We start from the raw sequence: 11,432 nt of genomic DNA on the forward strand, positions 1-11,432 counted from the left end.
TGAATATTAGCTATTAGTATTGTTATCATTGTTCATCGAAGCAGAAGGTCAATATATAATTTATACCAAGAGCTAGATTCTTTGGCATAGCCCCCCTCTCTAGAAGACTGAGCAGCCCCCATGTCTCTAGATTGATTTGGTGGTTGAAGTTCAGGTCAGTGATCCTGGAAGAGGATGGATCATGGGCCAGAGCTCTGACCTTGGGTCAGATGGACACACTGACCTCCAGTACCTGCTTGGTTCTTCCAGACTGTCTCCAAGCATCAGAGACTTCTACTTACCCCCAGAAAGGACCGCCTCAGCCGCTGTAGTCCCCCAATCCAAGAATCCGTGCTTGATGGCTGGGCTGGCCGTCCTCAAGCTTGTACTCACATTCTTTCAGAAGTGGAGCACTTGCTACCTCTTTTCCAAACAACATCCTTGTCCTGAGTCAAAGTTAAACTTCTTTGTTTTGTTAATCTAGAATCCAGAATTGCAACTTTGGGAAGAGACTTTGATATTGTCATTCGAATTGTCATCTGGGCTTGCCCAGTGACCTGCTTCCCCTGATCCTAAGTGATCAATCTCATGCAGTATCAATTCCATAGTTGATCACAGGACCAGCTCTGTTCCAGGCCCGGGTGGGTACCACATGTGCGCTTAGTCACTCAGTCATGTCTGATTCTTTGCAACCCCATGGACTGTAGGCCGCCAGGCTCCTCTGTCCATGGGGATTCTCCAGACAGGAATACTAGAGTGGGTTGCCATGGCAGTCTTCCCAACCCAGAGATTAAACCCAGGTCTCCCACATTGCAGGCGGATTCTTTATCATTTGAGTCATGAGGATGAGATAACTCAGACTCAATGAGCTCCTACGCAGGTGAGCAGGGAGGTGGTCTGGATGACCAACATCATTGTCCTGCTGGGAACCAAGTGCTAAGAGGGCCTGAAGGAGACAGGCAGAGACTTGAAGTTTGGGTCCCGTTTTCCTGCTTTATGTGTATCCTTGGTCATGTCACTTAATCCCTGCCCCCACCCACCCCCTAGCTTCATTTTCTCTGTCTGTAAAATGGTAGAGATCTACCTCATAGGGTAACTGTAGGGATGAACCATGAAAACAGTACCGTCTTTAGCACTTAGTAGGTGCTCAAGAAAGAAAAAATGGCCAAAAGGAACATGAGGAAGACCCTCAGGCTGCCAGCTGAGGGTCCCAGAAGGAGGTGATACTTAGGGAGCAGGCTGGTGCGGGGGACTGCAGACAGGGTCTGGGGACGGTGAGTCCTTGACATTGCCCTGCAGCCTCCTGCTCTAAGAATCCCTGCCTCCCAGCTCTCTGGAACCATTCAGATTCCTGGGGTATTCAAGTACCATTTCTGGGCTGGAGGCTCTGAAAGGGGCAAAATCACACTGCTGCACAGATTTCCAGAAGTTTTTTTTTTTTACGTCTTGTTTTAAATAGATTGTTTTCCACGGGTCATATGACCGCTCCTCCTCCGCCCCCGCAGGCCAGGGGCGGGCGGGGCGCCGGCTCCCGCGGGTGTTGCAACTTCGGGCCCCAAAGTGGGGAAAGGCCAGCGGGCGGCGGCCACGTGACTCGCCCCGGGGATAAATAGACGGCGAAGCTGGGATTCGGCACCGTAGCCCTCCCACCTCCTCCATCCACTTCTGGGCCGTCGGAGCCGGAGTTCTCGGAGCCGGAGTTCTCGGAGCCAGCATCGACCCCACACCTACACAGCCGCAGGATGGAGCGCCCGCAGCCCGACAGCAGGCAAGTGCGGGGCGGGGGACCGGCCTCTCCCGGGCAGGGCAGCTCCCTCTTCCCGAAGAGCTCCCGAGACCGAGCCGGGAAGCAGGAAGCGACCTCGCTGAACGGGCGACGGTCACTTGGGGCTTTGGTGTTAGGAGGAGCTGGGTGCCAGTCCCGCCCGGTGGGGCAGCTGGAGAGATGAAAGGTGATTGACATGCCTGGCTCCCTGTGGATGACCTGATGGGAGTGTTGTCGTGGGACCGACTTTGGTTTTGGTTTTGTGCGAGTGCTTGGAGGTAGCGGTCTGCTTAATCCGGGATCCTCGCGACTGTTTGAGCCTGGGTGACAAAGCCTGGCTTTCTTACTGGGGACTCCTCTTGGCCGCATCCACCACCTCTGGCTAGCTGTCGAATTAAGGAGCACATCACCCCGGCTACTGAGCCCGCGTTTGCAGTATGAGAGTGGCATAGTAGAGGAGGCACAGCAAGCAAGCCAAGGTCTCCTGACTAGCTGGAATTTGGCCCTGGGTTTGTCCACCTCTGAGTCTGGCGCCTCCCATCTCCCAAGAATTTGACCAGCATGTACAGAACAGGGGGTGATGTTTCTGAAGGAGTGCTGGCCAGAAAGGAGAAATGACACTCGTGTGGGAGGTGGATGCAGAGGCAGAAATACTCCCCAAAAGGGACTGTTTCTTTGAGTAAAGCTGAGTTTTACTTGAGCTTTTTCAATACTTTGCTGCGAGCAGAATATTACAAGGGATTATGAGATCTGTATCTGAAACCTCAACAAAGTTAATGAGTTAAATCTTGGGTCTAAAAGCCAGTGGAAGCAGTTGCAGGTGAATTGAGTGTTCACCTTGCCCACCGATGCTGCTCCCTTCTCTTCTCTATTGAGAATAATTGGCCAGACCTTTCCTGTTGGTTTGTGGGACCCGTATTACAGTGTTTTAATAACTGAAAAGTGTGGCTGGGGTTGCATCTTAAAGGTAGTTGGGGAAGTGGCTGTGTATTAGATGGGAACCTGGGTTTCCGCAGAGAAGCCTGATAAAAGCGGAAATCTCTTTTTTAAGTCCTGCACACAGGCAGGGGTACCCCTCAGAAGCTCATGCTGGAAGAGACTGTGCCCAGAGCCCTGTCCTCGACTCCCTTGTTCACCTCTGTACCTTCTCTCTGCAGCATGCCCCAGGATTTGTCAGAGGCCCTGAAGGAGGCCACCAAGGAGGTGCACACCCAGGCGGAGAATGCAGAGTTCATGAAGAACTTTCAGAAGGGTGAGCTGACCCAAGAAGGTTTTAAGGTATGTGGACTGGAGGTACCAGCCTTGGCAGGGGTACTTTGGGTGGGAGTGCACCCAAAGCGCAGAGCAGTGGTGTTAGTGGGGATGGCTGCTTGAGATGCAGAGGGACCCGATGAGCATGTTCAAGGGAGTCATTTTACAGGTCATGACATTGAGGCTCAGAGAGTGGAAATGACTTACCCAGGGTCACACAGCAGATTTCACAGCCTGCAATGTGGTATTGTGGAGGGGCTGGGGCAGTGGTACTCTTTAAGTGACCACCTAGTGCCTGCTTGGCATTTTACTCACTTAATTTTAATTAGTGCTTCAGCTTTGATAAGGAAGATGAGGAAGGGAAGGCTCAGAGAGGTTAAGTAACTAACAGAAGGTCACACAGCCTGTAAGAAAATGGGAGAGGCCAAAATCGAGCCAAGGCTGGTTATCTTATTTGCCTCTGAAGGTAAGAGGGGGAGTATGGGTTCGAGCTTGAGTTCTTCCATCCCCTAATAGTAAGACTATGGGCACCATCTAATCTCCCCAAGGTACCTTTTCCTCACCTGTGAAATGAGACTTTTCAACAGCAGGGTTTTCTTTTTTTTGGACCACACTGCACAGCATGTGGGCTCTTCGTTTTCCAACCAAGGAGTGAACCCATGCTTCCAGCAGTGGAAGCACGGAGTCCTAACCACTGGACCAAGGGGAATACCTAGCATGATTTCCTCAAGTGCCCATTGTATTTGAGGCGTGAATTTTTGCTATTACTCAGCACAGTTGTGAAATTCATGCACGTAGAAGGAAAGCATGTGACAAGAGAACCCGGCAGGTGCTGGGTGTGAGGAGAGGCTTGTTGGGGTTGAACAGTAGGGGTGGGGAGCTGTGGCTCACCACTCCTGACACCCTGTCTTTGGCTATTGGGAGATGCCCCCTACTTCCAGCAGGAGAGGTGCTTCAGTGAAGGGCGATTTAACATGCAGCCCTAAGGGGCTCACAGCCCTGGGCTGTGTCCTGTGGATGTGAGTTTAGCCCTTACTCCTTTGTTCTGCCCCCACTCCCCTGAAAAAGCTGATGTACAGTTGCTGTAATGGGAGTGGGGAGGTGGCCGCTGGAGTACCCCATACCCAGCCACTGTACGCTTTGGAGCTTCCTTCTTGGCCCCTGAGTTCAGAGTCAGCACAAAGATCCAGGAGAGGACCCAGTGCTCACTCGGATTGTGCTGATGGAGGTAGCGTTTTTTATCACCACGGTCCAGCTTCAGTGCTGGCTACCAGGTCGCACCTAGCGCTTTACCTCTGCCATCCTCCCTGAGCTGCACACCTGCCCCATCAGTCTGTGGTCAGATTACCCTTCTTTACAAGGAAGGGGACCAAGGCTTGTCTTGTGCAGAGTCACTCAGGCCCCAGATTGCCTAGAGAGGGAGAGTGGTTTTATCCACCGTCACCCAGCTGAGGACTGGCCGAGCGGAGCTAGGGCCAGGTCGGTCACAGTTGAAAACCCAGGCTGCTCTGTACCAGGCTGCCTGGGTTTCTGCACTGGTGAGAGACAGTGCTCCCACGAATGATTAAAGGCTCAGAAATCACCTGAAAACCTCAGCCGGAACATCTAAACTTTGTCCTCTTTCAAACTCAAATTAATGTGTAATGGGAGTTACCTGAGCCAAGGGCTCAAGTCCCCCAGCCCAGCTTTCAGAGGTGATGGGGTTCAGAGGGGTCTTCTGGGGAGAGCTGTGCCCTGCAGATGGATCCCCAGAGGTCAAAAGCCAGGGAGAGGTGCCTGGCGTCTTCCTGTAAGCACGTTCATTCAGTTACTTCCTCCAGAAAGCCATGCCTGTGCTTGGCTCCATTTCTGTTCCTTACTAGCTTTGTGACTTCGGTGTCTCATACCCTCTCTGAGCCTTAGTGTCTTTCCTGTAAAATGGGCATAGCCATTCCTTTGTTAGATTTTTCCAAGGATGAAATGAGGATTTGTATTTTTTCCAGTGTGATAAAAAGGTTTTTAGGCTCAGACAATGCACAATGAAAATTTTCTCCTGTGACACTTTCTCTGGCTGCCACATGCGGAGGGTTAGAGGGGCTGGCAGGAGGTGGGAGCCCAGCCTGGGGAGGTGACAAGGATGACTTTGAAGGCGATAGTGCCAAGGGGCTGGATGCTCTGATAATGACCTGCTTGCTCTGGTTTCAGCTGGTGATGGCGTCTTTGTACCACATCTATGTGGCCCTGGAGGAGGAGATCGAACGCAACAAGGAGAACCCCGTCTACACTCCCCTCTACTTCCCAGAGGAGCTGCACCGCCGGGCCTCCCTGGAGCAGGACATGGCCTTCTGGTACGGGCCCCGCTGGCAGGAGGCCATCCCCTACACGCAGGCCACCAAGCGCTATGTTCAGCGACTCCAGGAGGTGGGGCGCACCGAGCCCGAACTGCTGGTGGCCCATGCCTACACCCGCTACCTGGGAGACCTGTCTGGGGGCCAAGTTCTCAAGAAGATTGCTCAGAAGGCCCTGAATCTGCCCAGCTCCGGGGAGGGCCTGGCCTTCTTCACTTTCCCCAATATCGCCAGTGCCACCAAGTTCAAGCAGCTGTACCGCTCCCGCATGAACACTCTGGAGATGACCCCTGAGGTCCGGCAGAGGGTCCTGGATGAGGCCAAGACCGCCTTCCTGCTCAACATCCAGGTGAGGGTATGGGCTGTGCTGCAAGGCCACCTCTGCCTCCAGCTGCTCTTCCAGGGTGGGGGCCAGGGGGGTCAAGGGTCGTATTTAAGGGCAGAGGCTTGGGGTCTAGGGTTCCAGTTCTGTCACTTACCTGGCGGGGTGATTTTAGGCAAATCCCTTTCTTAATCACTTTGTACTTCAGTTTCCCCATCTGTAAAATGGGGATATAATAGCACTTAGCTCACGGAGTTGTTGTGACTGCTTAAATCAATCAAGTCCCCAAAGCAGGGCATGTCACAGGGTCAGCCCTTGAACATTAGCCACGGTTATTGTATGATGTGAGCGTCACCGTTGTGGCACTCTGTGATAACTCCCTGTGACAACATACAAGTTGGCTGTGTGTTCATATGTAGCCAGGTTGGCACTGCAGGGTTCACGGATGCCGCAGACCTGGCCTCTGCCATCTGGGCCTCTCAGCCCAGTCAGGAGGCATGATCTGTCTTTCTACAAGTGTCTCAAATCCAGGGGAAGATAGGTTTTGCCTTGAAGGGTGACTTCTTAGGCAGAGCCACGATGGGTGTTCCCAGTGGGGGTGAGATTCCTTCTAACCCTGATGTAGAATTCTGTCGCTCTCCTCCTATCTGAAGGCCCTGTGGGAACTGGGCTCTTAGTTTATGCTCTCCTGGCTCCTTATTCCCAGCCTGAGACCCCAGAGGAGATTGCTCATAGCACTCGCTATTGAGCAATGTGCATCTTTTGGGCATACGGCTAAAAAATACCCAGCACACCTGGTCAGTCTTCTGAGAAAAGCTGTATCTTTCAGAAAGGTGGTGTAGAAAGAACAGGTGTTTTGGAGCCAGAGTCCCATGGGAGGGCTGGCCCTTGCCGCTTGACCTCTGGGTTAGCCACCACCCAGGCACTGAATCTCTGGAGTGGCAATGACCTGGTCTGTAACCCTAGCTAATGAGTACCACAGAGCATTGAGTGCCTGCTTGGGGACCACTCAAGACATGGTACTTTTCAAAGGGACCCAGCATATGGGCATGAGTGGCCATTCAGAATGGCTGTTATTGAGGAGCATTTGGGGAAGAGCAGGCAGGCGAGTTAATGAACTTGTGACATCTTATCTCTTAACCCGGATGTTCAGTATTTTTGCTGTGATTCTGTTCTGTCTTGCTATTTCACAACCAAACCTCAGACCTCCCATCAGCAGGCCTGGCCCCACCTTTCATGGAGACATGCACTTTGTTCTCTTGCAGCTGTTTGAGGAGTTGCAGGGCCTGCTGACCCAGAAGGCCAAGGACCATGATCCCTTGCAGGCACCAGAGCTTCACAGGCGAGCCGGCAGCAAGGTGCAAGGTGAGGGCCTCCCCGGGGGCGTGTGTGGAAGGCATATGGCCCAGTCGTCTGGCTCTGGTGTCTCTGACTCTTCTGTCTTCTCCATGCTTTAAATGGGAAGTCAGGGGTGGAGCCAGCCTTCACCAGGATGCCCCTCTGCGCCTCAGTCTCCCCAGTTCTAGAATCAGGGGGGTTGGGCTGGTTTTAGCTCACTTTCGAGTACTCAAAGGATACTCTGAAGTCATGACAAGTCCTCCCCCAACCGCCACACACACAATTTAGGTCCTTTGGGGGTCTGTTAATGGTTTCCAAGCAGAGACCCCCTGACTTGGGGCTAGGGGCCCAGGGCAGCTTCTAGCTATCCCCCCCGCTGTGGACGCAGGGTCCTATCTTGGGTTAGTCCCTCCCTCAGGCCGCTCAGAGAGCTCTCTAGGGGGTGGCAGTGCTGAGAAAACATGGGAAACTTCCAGAGCACCAGAGTCCCCTCCCTCCCTCCCTGTGGGCGAGAGTGTGGCTTTGGGAGTCAAGAGAGGGGAGGGGTGAAGCTATGCCACCTGCTTGGCAGGTCATCTCAGGCCTCTGCTCCTGGTGCCACCATAGCTCATGCGTGCCAGGACTACATGGACCCCTCCGTTGGTGGGGTTTTGCAGGGAACACTGGAATGTGGCCATTCCTGATGAGATTACAAGGTGGGGGGGAGGGGACTCAGTCCTAATACATCAATTCTCAAACTATGGTCCCCTGGGTATCCCTGGAGAGTACTTCTCACAATCTGGCCGAAAATGGAAGAGTGGACAGCTTGGAGAAGTAAGCTCCCTGTCTTAGGAGGTATCCAAGTAGTGGCTAGAGGGCTACTGGTTTGCATCTAGCAGGGACTTTACTAGACGCTGCTGAGGTGGTTCTGATTTGTTTTTCCATGACGTCAAATGGCCCTGCCTCCATCCTCCTGGACTTAACATCATCTCCCTTCTCTTTCAGACTTGGCTCCCACCAAGGCGTCCAGGGGGAAGCCCCAGCCCAGCGTCCTCTCCCAGGCACCTCTCCTGCGATGGGTCCTCACACTCAGCTTTCTGGTGGCCACGGTCGCTGTGGGGCTTTACGCCATGTGAATTCAAGTGTGCTGGCTCCTGGGGGCCATGAAAACTGTTCGTGGAGAGGGGCAGCCTCTTGGCTGGCTTCCTTCCCTTGAGCTTGGGGCAGGGGGCAGCTGTCAGGGCTCCTGCTGTCTCCCTGTATCCCTCTCTTCTGGATAAAAGGAGCCTGAGACATCTCCACCAACCCAAAGTACATCCAGTCAGTGACCTGAACTTCAAAGTGGGACAAGGGGTCTTCCCTGGCCCCTCAGCACTCACCCCTTCCTGTTCCTGCAGCAGAGCCCAGAAGATGTAGCCAGAGCAACAGCTGTTGAAAACCTCCAAAAGCCTTGGGTCTGAGGTCTCCCTTTTGACCCGCTGTGACCGCTTGCCCTATGGGCCATGGCAATTTTTGTATATGTTCAAAGATGTTGTGTCTTATGTTTCCGTCTTGTTTTTGTTGGAGCAGCTTTGTGTTCCTGGCTCAGCCTGAACTATGGTATTCTGTTGTGTGCTGTTCTGTTCTTATAACAGGGTAGGGGTGGTTTGTGGCGGGTGGGGAGGAAGTGTTTAACAGGACTGTGGCCTTGATTGCTGACTTTCATGTGAAATAATAAACTAAATGGCCTGATAGTAACTTGATGTGTTTTTCTTGGGCTCTGTTACCCTTGGGGAACTGACCTTTTTTCCTCACATGTTTCTTGAAAGTCTGGTGGGCAGAAGGTGAAAGTGCGGGTGACACAGGAGCCAGTTTGAGATGTTGTGCTCTGTTCCGAGGGTGGTGGGGGCGACCTTGAAGCAGGCAGTGGGCACGTCTTTGGGGTGAACCCTGCTTGATGGAAGACAGCTTTACCAAGGACGGGATTCACTGTAAAGCTGCAAATTCTGGAATAAGATCTGTCTTGTACAGTGAATTGTAGGGACTGGAGTAAGAACCCTGGTTTTCTTCTTTCTGTAACTGCCTTTGGGGTTAGGTATTAACCCTTCTGGGGCTCAATTTTGACACCTTTAACACCAATTCAGAGACCCAGCTCACCTGTCTTGAGAAGCAAATGAGATGCATGTAAAATGCCAACAGCACACAACGTGAACTCTTAATAATGAAACGAGGGAGATCAGTGTTCTGTGATTCTTGCCAAGTGATTCTTTACTGTGCGAGTCACCTCACATGATGTCATCTCATTTGATCCTCAGAAAAACTGAGGAGTTACCACTTCTAGAGGGTCAGGAGGGATTTAAACCAGGTCTGGCCAGCTCTAGATCCAAGCCTTTTCCATTGTCCGAAGTCCTCAAAGTGTGTTAGTTGCTCAGTAGTGTCTGACTCTTTGTGACCCCCATGGACTATAGCCCACCGGGCTTCTCTGTCCATGGAATTCTCCAATTCTGGAGTGGGTAGCCATTCCCTTCATAGGATCTTCCCAACCCAGGGACTGAACTCCAGTCTCTATGTTGCAGGCAAATTCTTTACTGACCGAGCCACCAGGGAAGCCCCAAAGTCTTAAAAGCCACTGAAAGTAAAAATGTAGTCCCTCAGTCTGGGAGAGTGAAAGCCCCAGGTTGCAAGTGTATTTAGCAAAGCAAAGGACAAAGCTTTTCCTTAATGAGACTCGAATGTGAACACGGATCCAGGAGACCTCTGTCCCTAGTTATGGCTCTGTGAAGTAAGTCTGGAACCTGGTCAAGTCACTTCATGTCTCCATTTGCTCGCTGGCAAACTAACAACCACCTGCATCCCACAGCTGGGAGGCGGGTCTAGTGGTCTCCAAACCCCAGTCTGTGGCTGGTGACATCAGGATACCTGGGTATCATGGACCCCCAATCTGAGAGGCTGATTCTGGAGACTTGGAGCAGAACTCTGCAATGGCTCGTTACCAAAAGCTTCTTCAGTTCAGTTCAGTCGCTCAGTCGTGTCCGACTCTTTGCGACGCTATGAATCGCAGCACGCCAGGCCTCCCTGTCCATCACCAACTCCCAGAGTTCACTCAGACTCACGTCCATCAAGTCAGTGATACCATCCAGCCATCTCATCCTCTGTCGTCCCCTTCTCCTCCTGCCCCCAATCCCTCCCAGCACCAGAGTCTTTTCCAGTGAGTCAACTCTTCGCATGAGGTGGCCAAAGTACTGGAGTTTCAGCTTTAGCATCATTCCTTCCAAAGAAATCCCAGGGCTGATCTCCTTCAGAATGGACTGGTTGGATCTCCTTGCAGTCCAAGGAACTCTCAAGAGTCTTCTCCAACACCACAGTTCAAAAGCATCAATTCTTCGGCTTCTTGGGAGATTCCAAATAGCATAGCAACTAGGTCTAGAAGCCACTGTTTGTGTGATGATGTATACCAAGAGTAGGCATTCAAAATATTTACTTGGCTCTTTTCACTCAGGCCCAGTTTCCAATTTTCTGTGACAAGGATACCAGTACTCATTGTTTGCAGTGACAAAGAAAGGAAGGAAGAGAGGGAGGGGCGATAGAACCACTTTAAATTCTACTAACAGGAAAATGGCTTAATATTCTGTATTCTATTCACACGGTGGAAGATTAAAGAGCTGTTAACTAGAATGAATTAGAGCTATGTCTCCATGCAGAGGGACCTCCCTGAAGGATCAGATTCATTTGGCATAATTTTGACACCTTTAAACAGACTCATATTTTAAACACTGCCCGTAAATGTGTCAATGTAGACTACGGAATAAAAAGATGGTTCCTGTAGCTAGTGTTTCCAGTGAGAATGGAAAAAAAAGAAGGGAGGGGAGATTATGCAGTCCTTGCTGCCGCTTGAGAATCCGTCAGGTTTTGCTGGATCTTCCCGTTTTTGTAACCTAGACTAGGAATCTGGTCGTGAATTTTTGCAAATTTTAAGCATTGCCAGATAATAAAAACTCTTCTACAACTTAAAAAACAAAAACATAAAACACCATTTGGGCCTAAGAAAACATTCCTGGAGTCCCCTTTAGTCCTAGAGGCGTTAAGGAGACCACAGGTGGATTATTTCTAATTAATCCCCAACTTGTTTAGGCGTGAGAGCTGGGAGGGCAGGAGGGCAGCGCCCCCTCCAGACGCTAGGGGACAGCAGGCTCACACCCAGCAAGTGACTACACCTTGAGAAGCAAGTACTTCTCAGGTACCTATAGCTTCTTCCGCCCGTGGTCGGAAAGGGGTCATTTCCTCCTGAAAAAGGCTTAAGACGAGTACACATTAACGTCCTCCCCTCCGCCATCTTTGCGCTCCGCCCCGCCGCTTCCTCCGGGTCAGTTTCGCGCCAAATTGTCCCGCAAGCAAAATGGAGCCCGGAAGGAGGGTATCCCGACGTCCTGCGCCCTGCAGCCAATCCCCTTCAGCAGTTTCTTTGGAGGCGGGACCCTCAGGCGCAGAGCGG

General features: G+C 51.8%; 1 protein-coding gene across 1 annotated transcript; it reads left to right on the forward strand.

Annotated features, from left to right (window-relative positions):
* Nucleotides 1-1,536: 1,536 nt before the first annotated feature.
* HMOX1 (heme oxygenase 1) lies at nucleotides 1,537-8,698 on the forward strand. Its single transcript, XM_019961273.2, has 5 exons — nucleotides 1,537-1,747; nucleotides 2,902-3,022; nucleotides 5,180-5,671; nucleotides 6,910-7,009; nucleotides 7,967-8,698. Exons 1-5 carry the CDS (start codon nucleotides 1,722-1,724, stop codon nucleotides 8,095-8,097), a joined length of 870 nt encoding a protein of 289 aa, XP_019816832.2. The 5' UTR covers nucleotides 1,537-1,721; the 3' UTR covers nucleotides 8,098-8,698.
* The last annotated feature ends 2,734 nt before the right edge of the window (nucleotides 8,699-11,432 follow it).

Source organism: Bos indicus, chromosome 5 (genome assembly GCF_029378745.1).
Source record: "Bos indicus isolate NIAB-ARS_2022 breed Sahiwal x Tharparkar chromosome 5, NIAB-ARS_B.indTharparkar_mat_pri_1.0, whole genome shotgun sequence".
NCBI lineage: Eukaryota > Metazoa > Chordata > Mammalia > Artiodactyla > Bovidae > Bos > Bos indicus.